The sequence below is a fragment of the Onychostruthus taczanowskii genome, unplaced genomic scaffold, assembly GCF_017590055.1.
Source record: "Onychostruthus taczanowskii isolate IOZ18803 unplaced genomic scaffold, ASM1759005v1 scaffold147, whole genome shotgun sequence".
Lineage (NCBI taxonomy): Eukaryota > Metazoa > Chordata > Aves > Passeriformes > Passeridae > Onychostruthus > Onychostruthus taczanowskii.
Window position 1 is genome coordinate 736,017 of NW_024498652.1, and position 17,691 is coordinate 753,707.

The window sequence follows — 17,691 nt, forward strand, 5'->3', positions numbered from 1 at the left end:
CATATCTGTAGATGTTCTCCTTTTAACTACCATCAGTTCAGAATGCAGGATGTCTGTTGTTCATGACCTATGCAGACTCCTTAATTTTTGTAAATCTGTAATTCAAAATACTTTTTGGCCACATTGTCATTTGACAGTTCTCTCACACTCTGTGTCTGAGGTCTTAACATACATTTGACTTGTTTTGATTCTTCTCAGCAAGTCTTCTAGGCTTGCTTTTATAGAGATACCTTGAGATCAAATACGATTAATTTTGTCCTCATGCAAGTTTGAGGTGGGTGATAATCTGTGAAGAATAAGACTTTCAAACACTGACTTAAAACTGACCATATTTCAACTTTTTTTGGACTGTTTTATGTTAGCCTTTGGTAGTAGTTTTATTTCCAGTTTTCTGCATTGGGTATTTTCTTTGCATAGTTTGGATCTTTTGAAATAACTTTTTTAAAAGATAGCCTGTTCTAATGCTCGGGAAGTTCACAAAAGTGCTCTAATTGTGTACTGGTTCCATGTCTGAGAATATGAAATCTGGAGATTGTTTTGAGTGTTTACATAGTTTAATATGGGAAGAATATTGCTAATAATCTCATTTTAAAAAATTGTCCAGCTATACTCTCAGTAGTTTACCATGATTAATGAGTAAATGGAGAATTGTATTTTTATTATTGACAACACTAGCTTAGTGATTTTTGGTAAATGTAATTTTCTCTTTTCAAAAGGAAGTACGAATGTGAGCTTCACATTTATCTACAAGCAGGGTTAAAAGTAAAATCAACCATTTTCGTCTTGTTTTTGTTTGTTTAACTTGTTTCTGTGTGTTTATAGACATATAAATGTGTATTAATTTAGATTGCAGCTTCTTATGGAAAGGTGATTTGTATCTTTGAGCCAGTTAGCATCTTGAAGCAGAACAGCAGTCATCATAATGTAAGTATTTCATCAGTCCTTAATTTGAGTAGTTACACAGCTTGACAGATTTTACTTCAAAGTTTGCTTTAAAGCTGAAGCTTTTTTGATGTCTTCTTTTAAAGCTAGAATAAAATTTAGATATAAAGGTGGTCCTTGGGAAGTGAAAAGAATGGGATAGGGACAGAGGCCTGTAATTTGAAATAGTTTTAAGGCAGATTAGCTTTACTATAATGCTTCACATTACTTGCTTGTGTAACCCTGCAGTTCATAACCAAAATACACCAGAACCCAGAAGGATATGCACAGCCCCATTCTGCTGTGAGTGTAGCTATTAAAACAGGAATTCCTTTTTGAACCATCTTCTGTAGCCTTTATGTTTTGATTTGTTTTACAGTTCTTACTTTAACTTTTGCTTATGAAATTACATGCCCTTGGCCAAATTGTAATAGTTTCAGAAATCTGTGACTTTTTTAGAGTATAATATACTTGAGTGTTATAGTAGTGAATAAGAAAAATTACTCTTTTGGGGCTTACTTTTGGTGACAGTGATTTAGTGATTAACATCCAGAATCTTAATTTCTGAATAATAAATATGATTTAGGGCAGGTTACTTAACCATGCTTCTTACATGGGGAGGCATATGGCTATAATTAGAAGCATTATATTCTAATTAAAGTCAGTTTGTTGATATAAGAACTTTGGCAGCAATTGCTCAAGGAGCTTCTTTCTCCCTCTCAGGGGTTTTGTCACTGTTTGTATTAACAAACTGTTTATATGATCATCAAGTGGTTTCTCCTCTTTGTACTAACCAACTCAGTCATAAGATTCTGGGGTGTGCATGTAAACTTGTGGTACATTTTCTATTAATTAAATAGCTGGAAATGAACACCTGTGTAATAATTTACGTCACTGGAAAGCAGTGGAAAAAATTACAGTAAGGTGTGAGTTCTCTCTTCTCCTGTGAACACTTCGGATATAATGCTCCTGGTTTTGGTCTATCCACCCCATTTTCCAGTCCATCCTGAATGATTTTCTATACTGGTAAAGAGTACACTTAATTTGAAACTTGAGTTGGAGTAGTAACTGTAAGCAATAGAGGGTGCACTCACCACCCACAATTTGGTTTCAAATGTTTTTAGTTGAAGAAATATTCTGATACTTCATTCTTTCAGTTGACTTTTATGGAGTGGTTTCCAGCATATTGTTTGATGTTATTGTAAGATTGTCCCTGTCTTCCATTTACTGAAATGTTCAGGGTCTAAAGAAACCCCAGAAAAACTGCTTTGCAAATACTCTGTGTAGGTCCTTATCTGCAGCTGCTTCTTATTGTCTTTTGACAAACTTCTGAAAGACTAAGTTGTCGTATTTTAACTTCACATCTAGTCATATTTTAACTTCACATCTATTCTGTGTGATATTTTTGGGGTAGAGCATGACTACTTCTAAGAAAGTCTATGAATTAAGAAAGAAACCTAATATTATTTCCAAAAATGGTTTCAGTTTCTTCTATAAATCAAAACATAAAACCTTTTTGGTCTATTACAGAAACAGACAAGATAAATATTTTCTACACTTAATCCTCAACTTGTTTTATAGAGTGAAGTAGTGATGCAAAAGAGAAAAATACTTGACTCTCCTGTTGTATTTAAAAAAAAAGAGTGGAGGGGAGGTACCACGTGTTATCTTGACCTTTCTGAACTCCTAATTCAGCAGTGGTACAGATATCAAACACCAGGTGCCTTTAACTTGTGTAATTTTTGATATCTTTTAAATCTTACTTCCTCCTAAAAAAATCTCAAATTCCAGTAATAATTTTATATACTAAGTTTTTCCAAGCTATACTTTTAAAATAAGAAGTTAAAAACCTCATGAATATGGCCATATTAATGAAAAGCTATTTTGTTTTAACATCAGAATGAATCAATTTTCATTAGATAAGCAGTAACTTACGTTAAACATCTTCATAAAATCTGGACAATGCAGTGAAGATGTACTGTTTACTGAGGAGAATGAAGAGTTTTCATGCTAATATTTGTAAATACTTAAAATTTCAGGTGTTACATTACCAGTGGCAGAAGAATGCTCAAATCTCACTGGAAGCCCTAGTGCATAATCTAACATGGGATCCCACAGGTACGAACAGATTAAGAGAAACACTTCTCTATTTGATACTGCACCTAATTTTTTACTTTATGTTTTGTCATTGCTTGTGGACAAGGAAAAGGTTTTTTTCTCTGTCCTAGCATGATAGAGAATACTGAAGTGGAGTGAAAGGTACCTTGTGTCACTTATTACAGGAGAGTTAACATCCTAAATGCATCTGTATGGTCTGGCTCAATTATTCTTGTCTGAGCAGATAAGAAAACCTGTCTTAAATGGTAAATATTTATTGAGAAAGAGTAATGTCTGCAGTAGACCTGGGCATTTCTTTTAAAGACTAACTAAAATTTGATTGTTTGCTTAGTTTGAACTGTAGATGCTCAAATCTACCAAAAAAAAATCTAAGAAAGGTGAATATGCCAGATTCTTTTCTGCAGTTTCAGCTTTGCAGAACTTCTTTTTCTCTCTCTCTCTCTCTCTCTCTATAAGAGTCTATGTTTGATACTTGTTTGTTGTTAGATTTCCATAAATATTTGTTCCAGGTACTCGCCTTCTGACTGGTTCCAATTGTCTTCAACTTTGGTCCAATGTTCCTTTGGATAACCCTGCTGACAATGACAGTACTGAAAGAGCCCATGTTGGACTTGGAGAGTGGAGATGTATCTGGCAATGCAAGTAAGGAACCCATTTAAAGACAAGTAATTCAGTTTTCTTTACTGATTCATACTTTTGAGATTAAATACTTCGTGTAGTTATGTGAATGCTATTGCATACTTTTACTTGATAAATATTACTGATGTGAGGTAAACTTTAATAGTATTTCCCTTGACTACCTGACATTCTTTCCTCTTATAAGATCAGTTGCAATTGGTTTTAGAGCAATTCTTCAGTTACAGAGAACACTAGTAAAATCTGAAGGGAAGGCTAATATTGAAGCTCTCCAATAGACACTCTTCCTTGTAGAAGAAATAAGGTGAAAGCTGTGTAATTGCTGGCAGGACTGATTAAAAAAAGCTTCTTTCTATGTTGTACTCCATTGTTGATTCCTTCTTACTTCTTTACATATCCACCCCCTGCTTTCACCTGTACTTTTTCTAGGTTTATTCTGGGAATTTGGAACAGTCAAGGTTGATACATTCTCTTTACTGTGTCTCTGAATTCTCTTCTTGTATTCATGTTGATTTTGATATTTGCATTTGTATACTGTGCATTCAGAAGAATTTTAGTTTAGTGCTTAAGTTTATAAGACAATTTAACTCGTTCTGCCATAGGTACACTTTTACTAGTACTGTGAGGTGGGTATGGTTCATGTAGGAGCAATGTACCATATAGCCGTCTCCTAAAGAAGTTTCCCAAAGTGGCTGACTGTGCAGAACCACCTGAGGTTACTCTTGTGAAACATCTAGAATTCTAGTGGGTAGTTCTATAGGTAGTTTTCTGGATGTACCAGGAAAACATCCATTTTATGATCCTTCAGTTATTCCTTTTTCTCTGTACTTGAACATTTATCATTGATGTGTTTAAAAACCCAAGATCATCCAAATGACCACTGAAAAACTTTTCTTCGCATGTGGTGAACTTTCTAGATATGAGGAGTTGAAGACTTGCTCTGTTTTTTGAAACATCTTTGGGTGCTCATCTCTCAGCCTAATAAGAGAAGTCAGACTGTAGACAGACTGCCATTGAGTGAGTGTAGCTTTAGAGTCTGGGGTTCTGGTAACAGTAGTCAAAATCATATAGAGAGTGCTTTTCTTCTGTCCCTTCTATTAACAGGTTTTGCATTTATCATGTATTGTATGTATCATGTATAAAGAATAACAGAAGTCTTCTCATCTCTCCACCTATTTTTCTCTTTTAAACTCTCTGTGTTGGAGATAGAATGGAGTGTTGCCTTCTTTCAATGAGTAGGTCCTGGAACGGGTCAACAGAACTTGCTTTTTTTGTATACCATTTATGCCTGTATGTCTCCTGGCATTTGTACTGCAATTAGATTTATAATAGGTTTTTCTTGTCGAGAAGTCTGTAAGAACGTTATTTTGCCCCTGCAAATATCCTATTTTAATGCATGAAGGAAATATTCCCAAATGTTTTCATGTTTGCCCCAGCAGGAAAATTTTGCTTAAACCTGGGTGGACTTCTTTGATACAGGGCTTTTGTAATTGCCTTGCTCTTGTTACTGGACGTAAACACACCCTGCTGTTAATTGACCTTAACTTAATCCCTTTTGAAAGTTAGGCCTCAACAACTTGTTACATGTGTATTAAATTCAAGATGAAGATGTACACTGTATCTGTGCTGTGCAATTAAATATTTCTGTGTTCTTGTTGCTATTAATGGGCTTTGTTACTTAGTCAATAACTGAGTGCTTCAAACCCTGTAAAAGAAGCTTAATTTTGTTAGGACATCCAGTTCAAGTAAAATGCTCCAAAAGTTAACCACATCATTAGGTTTGGGATATTTTGATATGGCATCTTATAGCAGTGTCACTGTTGGCATAAAAGCTACTTTCAGAAACTTTTTAGCTATGTTATTCCTTTTACACTGTATTGTTTTTTTGAGTTGTAATTGTAGGAAAAATGAGCAGTGAAGCAGTCTTTCAGAGAAGTTGGAAGATAATATGGTAGAACAGAGACCATTTTGAGATCCATATAATCGTGAATTGGAAGTAGAGCAGTTTAATCTGTTAGCAACTCCTTTTCTGCTATGATATTTTTGAATATTGCATATTCAGCTACAAGATTTTGGTTTTCTGGATCACTACAGCCTTGTGTTGTACATGAGTGTACATCTTAGTCTTTTGCACTTTGTTAAAACTTTCACACAATAGAATACACGCTTGTATTTAAGAATGGAAAAAATTTTACGCATTCAAGGAGGAAAAAAGTTTAGAATTCCATAAAAGCTGTTAAAGTTTTTTTCTCTTTTTAATTGTCTTTGTTCTATAGAACTGCTTCTCAAGTTTGTTTAATGAAATTCTCACCAGATGGGGAGTTTTTTGCTACTGCTGGGAAGGTAAGCATTTTTTTTTCCTTACAGCTTTGTACTAATTCAGATAAGCAATAAAGCAAACCAACAAAAACACATTATAAAAAAAAAAAAGGTTACTTAATGAAAAAAAAGCTTTTTCTTAATTTTTTGTAGTCTGTCTGTGTCTTTGGTAGAAGGGTAGTTCAAGGCAGGGAGGTGACACACAAAATATTCAGTGCTTACTGTTCTAAAGTACTCATTTTTACTTTGTGCCAAATTATAAGACATAAGACAAAGAAGAGTTTTGAGGAATGGGGGAAATCTGTGGAAGAGATCATTGCTAGCTTTCCTAGTAGTGAGGAAGTGTAATCAAAATACGAAAAAAATCTAAAAAATCAAAAATAGCTCTTTCATATGTTTTTGTGTAAACATATCTGTATGCCTTTTTGTGTCCATAGAAGAGGTTCACATTCCCCTCCGTAGGTGTGTGCATATGGTTCATGACAGTGTTTGTGGCCAATTTCACTAGTTTGTTCTGTGTGCTCAACATTGAGCAGTTTGTCAACAAAAGCAGAACCCCTTGGCAAAATAAACAAAAAAATTAAAGCAAAATGTCAGTCTTTTGTTTCCTAAGCAAACTAATCTTTTATTTATACTCCAAAACTTGTTGTTCAGGTTTTGTAGGAGAATAATGTCCTTAAAAGTCAAAGCAGAAGAAAAAAAGTCAAGATCATGTAGTGGATCCAGTGAACACATGTGACAAACCCATATGAGAATTTATATTACTTGCTAAGGAATATGAGTAGGAGAAGTAGTTGTTTTCTGCATGAAGTTTCTGGTACCAACTAAAGAACCTAAAGGCTGCAGAGTTACTAGATACAAAACAGCATGCTAGTATGTAAGGTTAATATCAGTTGCTGATATTAGTGAAAACCTGGTTTAAGTGTTTCAGAATCCTGAGCAGTAGTAACCTGACAGAACATGTTTCAGACTGAAGAATAAAAGACAGTTTTGCAACTCACACTAGTCTGTCTTGGATGCATGAGTGAAAAATTAGTGTGTACACATAATAAATGGTTAGAACAGTGTTTGATTTACTAATAATGTGGAACTTGGCTGTTTGGGTCAAAGTATCCCTTAATACATGCTTAAAGAACAAAGAGTTGATGGTGATTCAGCCTGCAAATAAATCTTGCTTTTGAAAGGCAGTTGTCATGCAGATTTTTGTGATTCAGTTATGTGCATTGGGAGCAGATGAGTAATGCACATCTTTATTAGTTGTATGTGGCTTTTTTCCTTTAAAGCTTGCCATTTCAAGTCAGCATGTTTGATCATGCTTAAAAGACTAACTTTTAAGACATTTGCTGTCTTTAAAGAAAAGATAAAGGTGTAACAAATCTGTAAAATTGCCTAGATTTCCTTTTCTAGTGAAACTATACTCCAGTTAACAAGCTTTCAGCATACAAAGTAAAATACTGGCTCTCTTCATGCTAGGTTATTATCTGTATAAAAACAAACCAATAAATTCTAATGCGCAATTCTTTTTGTGCTTATTTGAATGTTGTATTTCTTGCTATATGTTCTGTGATGCCTTAAACTGTCATACAAAGGAGAGCCATTCCAGCCATTTTTCAGAAAAATAAAATTCTTTGGGTGTATGGCAGTGTTTTGTTATTGTCAACAATATATATGTGTATTCCACCTTCTTTTGGTGGGGAGGAGTTAATGTTTATTTTACAAGTCAAATGTAAATGGTTTAATGGTTTCCAATGTTACAATTTGATGGAGTGGTGGAAAAATTAATTAATCTGCAAATAGCTTATATAAGGTTAATATTATTGCAGAGTTTTTGACTCCAATATCTTATGTCCTGATATTTTAGATTATAAATTCCTTCTAAGCTAATTACTGAATAAGTAATTAGTAAGAAAATTAGTAGGTAGGAAAATTGATAACATATTTTTTACCATAAATGCTTAAGTTAGTTACCTGCCTGGAGAACTTTTAAAGAACATCTTTGTTTCTATGTCTTACTCCTTTACTTAACTTTTCGTGAGGGACAATGCTGGTCAGCAGCACCAACCTATCCTCCCCCCCAGCAGGGTCATGTTATGCATACACAGGTTATTTCGGTATTTTAGTGTCATTCACATTTAATAGTTGATCAACAGCTTGTGAATCTGTTATCAGATTAATTTGTCTAGTCCTTGAAGACGTCAGTTCATGTGTGTATTTGAAAAAAAGCAGGCTGACCAGTATTGAGTTTGGTTTTTGACATATCATCTATGACCTTTGTTTGTTTTCCTAACATTTAATTTATGCAGGGGGTTTGGGTGGTTTTCTGACAAGGCAGAATTTGTTGTATTAACATTTGAATACCATCTCAGGCTAGTGCAAGTTGTGATTTTGTGATTAAAAATTGGAAGCTAATCAGAAGGACTTATATGAAATCCAAGTTAGTAATGGCAGGAGTTAGGTGGAAGCTCTGCTCCTGTGTTATCTTTAAGATCACATTTCGAAGTTCCATTTATGGAGCTGTTCCTCTCTGATAAGAAAAGCATTTTACTTTAAAGAAAAATGAAACCTCGAGAGATGTACCCAAAAGTACTTGAAGTGCATCATATTCCTACACAAGGTAATCTTATTTACTGTCCTTTTTTGTCTTCCCACAGGATGACTGTCTTGTGAAAGTATGGTACAACGCAGAGAGCTGGCGGTCAGTTGTATCACCACCTGGTGCCAGTTCAGAAAACCAGGCAAAAGACCTTGATTTTTCATTTGTTTATTTGGCTCATCCTCGATCAGTAAACGCATTTTCATGGAGAAAGACCAGTAAATTCATGCCACGGTCAGTAGTTCTAATAACTAGTTCATAAATTGACAAAAAATCCCCTAAACAGTACAGTCTGCCTCTCTCTACAATCAACAGTCACACAGTTATATGTGTCTGTTTACTTCAATTGTATGTGTGTAAAACCTTTTGTAATGTTTTTGCTCTTGAGAGGATGGCAAGTATCCTCTTACCCGGAAAAGAATTGAAAAGATAGAAGTCTCAGAGACTGACTTAGACATTGAACTAAATACAGAATCAGCTCTTGAAAAGTCGTGTCTCTTTGCATTTTTTTTTTGATTGCACTAAGTGACCATTCATGCATTTAATCACGGCTTGTTCTGTCCTGATGGAATCAGAGCAAAAAGTTCTGTGAATTGAAGTCCTCTTTCACAAGCACTCAAATATTTTCATGTCTTTTTATTTCTTTCACTGCCTCCTAAAAGCTAAATCTCTGTCAGAAATGGTATCTGGAAATTTAATTCAAATAATCATTTGGAACTGATACCTTTAGTTTGAGGTGTTAGGGTTGTGTTCTGCTGATTCCAAAATGACCTGTACCTGGTTTTCTCCAGTACTTTCAATCCTAAACTGAAGTAGTGGTAACAGTTTTGTGGCCTGCAACCATCTTTTTGCCATGTTATTCCAAACAGTAAAGAAATTTGCATTCCTTTGTGTTCAGCAAGTTTATGTTGTTTGTTATACCAAACAACATAAACTTCATACCAGCCTTTTAAGACTCTTCATTAATCCATAGTTCTTACTGTGTGTTTCACTTTTGAAAATCCACCTGATCCATGATTCCTAAGGGAGTTTGCTGCTGGACAGTGTGGTCGTAGCTTTCGAGCCTTATGTAGAGCTAAATAGTGAACTTACATGACCTGAAAACCTGATAATCTGCTTATTTTGATGCTATGTAATATTTAGCAGCTTCTTCACTCCTTAAATTTTCTTTCATTAGTGGTGCTGTCTGCAACGTACTCCTGACTTGCTGTAAGGATAATGTTTGTCGTCTATGGGCAGAGACTTTGTTACCCAATGACAGTCTGTTGTATGGTGGAGGATACAGCAATTGGAGTGAAGCAGCAAACTTCACAAATAACTTCAAGAGAAACACTTCAAGTAAAGAAAAAGTGCAGAGTGCATTGGAGGTAAGAATTGAAATTGAACAGTGAGAATAAACACACATAAAAACTTGTGATTTTAGACAAGTTTGTAATTTGTAACTCAGACATGTATCACAAGCTGAAATCCTTTATACCAGAGATATACATAAAATGCTATGAAAGAGTGAATTTCCTTGAAATCTTCCTTGGGCAGGCTAAGCTGATAGCTCTTTTGCTGAGCTTCTCACATTGAAGACACACTGCTCCAAAGTCACAACTGCCTATTTTTGTCTGGTGACTGAAGAAGAGTGCTTTGCAGTATTTAGTTCAAAGGGCTAGGAGCAGTATGGAGCACACATTATATATAGGTTATGTAAAACGCAGGGGTGATGCTGCCTTACGTATGGTAGGGGCTCAGTTGTAACCTCTGAAGTTGTGGGATATTCTCTCTGACTTCTGCAACTGGAAAACCAGTAATATGGAGGGAATAAGAATAGTCTTTCTGCTGTAGTCCTCAGAGCAGACTTCTCATAAGCATTAAGGCAATGTGATTCTTACCAGCTAGTGTTTTCTAACCAGTGTGAATCAGGAAGAAAGTGTAGCATTAATGGACTGCTTGAAAGGTATGTAGAGCATATGTGAGCATTGTGCTTTTATCTTTCTGGAGTGATGTATTTAGCATGCTCATAGTGCATTCTGTACCTGAAAAATAGTGCAGCATACATGAAAAATATGGCAGGCTGAAACACACACCTGAAAAAATTAAATAGTCAAAGAGAAGAGGAAAAAGGAAGCTGGAGAAATTTCCATGTTCCTGTGGGAAAAAAGAGGCAACATTAAAAATCAGGAACAACAATTATGTGATAATTGAGAGAAGACTGTTTGACATGAGCATGCTGTGTAAAGATGGAAAGCACAGCAAGTGAAAAGGAATGCCAAGAGTGTAACACCATCTTTAATACAAATTGTGAAACTCTGTGTACCTTTGGGTGCTTACATAGATGTCTACAGCACAAAAGGATTGAACTGTGTAAGTCAGTCTTAAAAACTGAATATTATTCTTTCCCTTGGAAACAAGTATTTGTATAAAAGAGGAAATCCTTAAAACTCATTGGGGCCTTTTGTGGGGTGTTGAAGTGCTGATCTAATTAGATCCAAAGTATGGATCCAGTTTTTCATGAAATGAGACTACTCAGTCTTACTGCTTTTTTCAGAATCTTGAATAAGCATGATGTGTGTTTATGAAACACGAGTATTTTCCGTGTAAGTATAAAAAGTGTGTGAACATCATCTGTGCACTGAAGTCTGAAGTAGTTACTACATGAAGGTATTTTATAGGCCTTCATAAATAAATCCAAAGGCACTGGTTTTTCTCTACTGCAGACTCAACACAAGTTTGCAAGAAACTCCACTGATTCTTTAAATTTGCTTTTAAGCTGAAAAATATCATTCATTAGTGCCTAGGAAACCTCTTACAGATTAAATCTGCTTTTTCTTTTTGAAAGGATTTTAAATGATGCCTTATTCTTCGTGCAGTTAAACCTGAGGCACTTCCGACGAGGAAAGAGGAGATCGGGTGCTGTTGTAGCACATACTGGATATGCTCTGCATCAACAAGATCCTCACGAAGCTCACAGGAACATTCCTCCTCATGCAAATGCCCTTTGCCACTACCATATTGCTGCCAGTATCAATCCAGCCACAGGTAAGAAATGTAATCCTTGCTATGAAGTGAACTCCAGTTGCTGTTAGATTTGTGTTCTGTCTGGAAACTTAGCAGATGTATTTGTTAAGTATTTATATGATCATACAAAATTGCTGGTATGTGGGTTTCATTTTTGCATGAAAGAACTTTCTACAGTAGTGAAATTATTTGATTAAATTTCCACTGCAGTAATCCTGTCTTATGTTGTTCATCTTTTAAGTGAGATTGATAGTGTCTAAAATGGAGAAAGCTAAGTATTTGTAAATGGAGTTAAAATTTACTGTGAATTGTGTATGGTACTGGGAACACAGTGATAAAATAAAAAATGTCTAAGCTTCTTAAACTAAGCACCTGACAGTTAAGTGTTGAAATAACCACACATTCATGTACTTCTGTCTCTGAACCAAACAAAACATGCCTTCACCTTGTATTCCATAAACTTTGATATTGCCTTGCACTGGAACATGTTGATAGAGGTTTAGGAAACTCCCTTATAGCTGCTGGTACTTCTGTCTTTATTGTATTTGTGTATGCTGAAAATGAAGCGTATGTCTGCTCATTGAAAAACTGACTAGAAATGCAATATGGAATGGCCTTTCATTAAGGTTCTGATGTGGTTTTCTGTGTCTAGACTTAATGAACAAACATAATATGTAATTCTTTTCTTAAACTAGTTAAGCTCTGTTTTATTGTATTGTTTTTCTGTTCCTACAGAACAGAAAAACAATACAATTGTTTGTTAACCTTGTTTGAAAGGCCAATTTTCAGCTAAGGACATTTATGATTAGTTCATGTTTCTAGCTATACAGTCTGGTATGATTGGAAGGAACAAGTGATTTCCATTAACACTGCTGTGCTAAGCAAAGCTCTAAACACTTTTTCCTTGATTATTCTTCAGCATTTTGAGTGGTAGTTCATTGGTTCATATTTTAACAGACAGGACTAGAATCACATCCAGCCTATCAGAAGGAAACTTCTTACAGTTTTGTGCTGTACCATCAGTGCTATCATATTTCTACAGGAAAAGTCTCCAGTCATTGCTTGTTATTACCCAATGTCACCCAGAAAAGTTGCTTGAAAGCTTCTTGGAGATTTGTTTATCTCCTCTTATCTTTTTTGCTCTTCAGATTGCACAGTGAGCTGCCTAATCTTTTCATGTAGGAAGCACATTTTTTTAAACTTACTTTTAAAGCATTTCTTATTTTTATAGAGAATAGCTAATGTTATTGTTAACCATGGTTAGCCATCAACCAAGCCCCAGGCAGTCACTTGCTCGCTCCCTGCAGGACTGGGGAGAGAATCAGAAGTGTAGAAACCTCCTGGGTAAAACAAAAGCTGCACACATGACTAAAGAGACACAAGCAATGACTTCAGTGCTTCCTGTGGGCCGCGGGGATCTTCAGCCATCTCCAGGAGAGCAGGGCCCTATCACACCTAATGGTCACTTGGGATAACAAACACCATCCCGTCAAACTTTCCCCCTTCTTCCTTCCTCCTGCCACTTTAAGCACTGACCATGATGTCATGTGGTCTGGAGTATCCCTTTGGTCCATATCAATCACCTTTCCTGGCTGTGTGTTCTCCCAGTGTCCAGTGCAGCCCCAAGTTCTGGCCAGTGCAGCAGTACAAAAACCAGAAAAGGCCTTGGCCCTGTCCTGCCCAGCAACAACAAAAACACAAATCCAAAATACAACCTCGTACCAGATGCTATGAAGAAAGTTAAGTCTACCCCAGCCAAAACCAGCACAACTATGTGCACTTGAACTTTGCTTTTGATAGACTTTGCAGTATAAATATGCCAAGCAGAAAAACTACAGAATGAGCGTAAAAACAATTTTGAAAAAGATGACAAAAATTAGGTACTTAAAACTTGCCTTTGGCTTTTCTAATCTTATATTCTTTTTATGTTATCTGTATCAATCAGTGTCTGTTTTAATATCATTTGGATCACTTGTAACTCAGTAGATTGGAAGTTAACAGTTTGTTCTTTATTGTAGAACCTCTGAAGTAACTTTAACATTTCAAATATTTTTAAATATTTGAAGAAATACGTGTTCTCCCTCACAGTCAAGTCTTTAAGTACCTCAGTCTAACCACATTCTTTAAATAGACCTTTTCGTTTACCCTTTTGAAATTAAATTTAATCCAAAAATCTAATTGTATTTCCTTTCATTTGATTTAAAGCAAATTGGTTTGTGATGTCTTGCTTTAAAATTTGTCGTAACTACAGCATTTTAAAATATCTGATAAAAACTAAAGCCAAAACAGCTTTGTCATTCATTCACTTCACATTTTGAAGAATAATGCTTTCATATATACTTATATATAAGAATATATGTAATAATAAATACAACATGTATGCAACAAAAATCCTTGCAACCTACTTTTGTGCTATAATTTTTCTTTTTCTAGTGTCCAGCCGGGATGGAATTCTGTGAAAGGAATAAGTAGTGGTTGCTAGGACAAAATTGTCTCTAGGCAATTGCAGAAAAAGTTACTGAATTCAAAGACTTAGAAGTTTTCTGGAAAGAGAGATTGTGATTGATGAAGCAGATAGAAATTCACTAAGAATAATGTTCAGAGCTGAACATCATTTAGAAGCTGGTAGTTTTAGATGGATATTGGAAAAAAGTGATTTCTTTAGTGACTTTGTTAAATATTCAAAAAACATGTAGGTTTATAATCTAATCTGAAAAGTAATCTTTCTAGTTCACCTTATTCATGTTTAGTGTAGCTTCATCTTTCAAAGGGTGTCAATAGAATTTTTTCCTTCAGTTTCTGTCACTTTCCAGATGTATAATGATACTTTTGAGGCTGGCATTGACCTGTGTAACAAGGTAGACTGTATTTCTTAAATGAACTGTGCTACTGCTGCGTCCCCTACTCACAACAAAGCTGCTAGTTGTCATGGTGCTGCTTTCTTTTACCTGTGGGCTGTCAATTACAATTTTCTTTGGCTAGATTGGACAATTAGTTATTCAAACCTATTGCTGATTTTTATAAAACAACAAATTTTGCGTGAAAAGTATTTTGTCTCCCAGGATGTGGAATTTAAGTAATTCTGCATAAATAGGGAGCAGAAGGAGATGAGACTATACATGGAGACTTCCAGGTGGGAATTACATGCATTTTGAGATTTTAACATGTTGCTGTATCATGCATTTGAGGACATTGCAGTAAATCACCTATTTGTTTTTTAGCTTTGATTAATTTAGATTATGTTACTATGCAGCAGTCTGATCCTTGCTTCTGTCACATACTTCATGATTACTGCTTTATTTTTCACAGCAACATGGAACACCAAATGCCATCAAACAGCCATATGAATTTACAGAATGTATCAGAACCAGAACTCCTGGGGTGTTGTGATGGTGTTACAGAGGGCATTGTCTGATCTCTGTACTAATTTCGCTAGCCCGTCGTCTATGGGCTAACAAAATTTGTACGCCTGTCATCTTTGGTTACAGTGTACATCTACTGCTGCATCCATTGTGGACTAAATGTTGGAAAATTATGCTTAAATTATTTGGTCCATACTGAGCTGTAGTAGCAAAAAAAAGTAAATTAATTGAGATGCACATTATTACATCAACATTGCAGGACCCTGCTGTTATCCTAATGTAACCATACCAAAGAACCTCTGTGTGGAAGAAGTCTCAAAGCAGATGGTGTTGGTGCAGGGAATGACAAGTGGCAGTATACTTGGATTTATTTTTTTCATTGTGGGATTTCTGCTTAAAAACCTAAAATTATTTTTTGACCTAACTTACTTCTCAAAAACGTCAATCAGTGTCTTTTTCTGGTAGATATTCCTCTCCTGCCTTCTATCACATCTCTGAGTCTTGGTGAAAATGAAGAAAAAAGTGGACCTTTTATTGTACACTGGCTAAACAACAAAGAACTTCATTTTACCTTATCTATGGAAGTGTTTTTGCAACAACTTAAAAGGAGTTTTGAACATCATTCTCCTGAGACTAATACTGAGGATTCTAATCAAATGGATGGCAGATCAGAAGAAGGTAAAAGTCATACAGACATATGTCATATAGAGAAATGGCTTTCAGTTTATAAAGTAATTTGTAATGTTCCCCCGGGGGGAAGTGAGAGATTGGCAACTTGATGTGCAAGGATACAGACAGATTACAGTGGCATTTCAATGCATTTTTTTCTCTTACACTGAAAGTATCTAAGTAACTTTAAAAAATGTATCTGGAAGTTCTGATTTCTCTTTTCGTAGTTCTAGAAATTTTGAGTTATATATGCTGAAAACTGTATTATTTAATTAGGCTTGACTGGAGGCCTTCACATGAAAATGTTACTTCAATATTAAGGAAGCAGGAGCAACTTTAGAATTAATTTTTTAAATTTAGATATTAATGTACAGCTGATTTAAATAGCTTTATTCTATAACATAGTACAGTCAATTAATTTGCATATATTCATCCTGGATATTATTGTCTTTTGTTCTGTCTATGCATGCAAAACGTTGTATAAAATAGGGGAAAAGAAAAATGCTTCAAATTAGGGTGCAGCATAACCTATTTTGATTTGTTAGACAGTGAGCTCTGTTAGAGGATTTATGGTTGTAATCTTCATCCTTTTAAATTAGTTCTCATATGGGTAGCTTATAAAAGGCCTGAAATCAGCTCCAGTGCCTGAATAGCACTGCTTGTTATACTTCTGGTTTTGAATATATATATATACACACATATATATACATATATATACCTATATATATATGTGTGTGTGTGTATTCTAGAAGCTGATGAAAATGGAGATGAACAAAAAGGAAACCAAGAGAAGAAGGAACTGGGTGATGAGAAAGCTGCTCCATATTCAACCCTTGTTCCTTTATCCTCTGCTATTTTTGATCATGAAATTGAAGTTCTGCTTTCTGAATGGAGTAAAAATGCTGACATGCTCTTCAGTATACATCCTATGGATGGCTCCCTGCTGGTGTGGCATGTGGACTGGCTGGATGAATACCAGCCTGGCATGTTTCGCCAGGTGCAGGTACTTTATTCCTCCTGCATTTTGTATTGGTGTTCAGTGAGAAGTATGATGGGAACTCTAATATTTAGTCTTTCTTTCTTAAAATTGCAGGTGTCATTTGTCTCAAGAATTCCTGTTGCATTTCCAACAGGTGACGCAAACTCTCTTTGCAGAAGTATAGTGATGTATGCTTGTACCAAAAATGTTGACTTAGCTATTCAACAAGGCAAACAAAAGCCTCCTGGCCTTACACGATCTTCATCTATGCTTATCTCTTCTGGACACAGTAAATCAACCAACAGCTTAAAACTAAGTATCTTCACACCTAATGTTATGATGATTTCCAAACATGCAGATGGGTCGCTGAACCAGTGGCTAGTGAGTTTTGCTGAAGAATCTGCTTTTTCAACTGTACTCAGTATTTCACACAAATCCCGATATTGTGGTCACCGTTTTCATCTTAACGACTTGGCTTGCCACTCAGTGTTACCACTGCTGCTTACAACCTCACATCACAATGCTCCAATTTCACCAGATGTTGAGAAAGCCATACAGGAAAATGAGTCTTTTAAGTCTCAGGAGTCACCAGTAAGGCCTCAGAGTAGAGGCAATGCAAATGTGACATCCCAGGATCCCAACGCTGTTTACAGTGAACTTATTCTATGGAGAGTAGATCCTGTTGGGCCTTTGTCCTTTTCTGGTGGAGTTTCTGAACTTGCTCGGATCAATTCTCTTCATGTTTCAGCTTTTTCTAATGTTGCGTGGCTGCCCACACTTATACCCAGCTATTGTCTTGGTGAGTTTCATTTTCTGATTTGTGAAGTATTCTAGAATAAAATTAATATAACCTAATAATGCACTTTAATAGATAATGCAGATATACTTGAATGTACTCAAAAAAATTTTAAGCATGGGTCCTTTATTTCGCAAATTTTCAAGCTGTTGATACTTGGGAATTCTTTATTCCTGTGTAAAAAGTTTCTATGTTCTGCTGTTTTATTTTATGTATTTGATATTTTAGGAGCTTATGCAGTAAAGTTCTTAGATACTAGTGCTACTTCAGCATGCTGAAAATTTAAAAGCTG

General features: G+C 35.4%; 1 protein-coding gene across 6 annotated transcripts in view; it reads left to right on the forward strand.

Moving 5' to 3' along the window:
• Positions 1–17,691, forward strand: part of DMXL1 (Dmx like 1) — a 74,259-nt gene that overhangs the window by 12,303 nt on the left and 44,265 nt on the right. For all 6 annotated transcript variants that reach the window (XM_041398414.1, XM_041398415.1, XM_041398416.1 and 3 more), the window contains exons 3-12: positions 847–924; positions 2,961–3,039; positions 3,549–3,681; positions 5,952–6,018; positions 8,646–8,821; positions 9,765–9,954; positions 11,446–11,614; positions 15,421–15,633; positions 16,374–16,627; positions 16,718–17,402. In XM_041398414.1, coding sequence (XP_041254348.1) covers positions 847–924; positions 2,961–3,039; positions 3,549–3,681; positions 5,952–6,018; positions 8,646–8,821; positions 9,765–9,954; positions 11,446–11,614; positions 15,421–15,633; positions 16,374–16,627; positions 16,718–17,402 — 2,044 coding nt within the window. The remainder of the gene's footprint in view (positions 1–846; positions 925–2,960; positions 3,040–3,548; positions 3,682–5,951; positions 6,019–8,645; positions 8,822–9,764; positions 9,955–11,445; positions 11,615–15,420; positions 15,634–16,373; positions 16,628–16,717; positions 17,403–17,691) is intronic.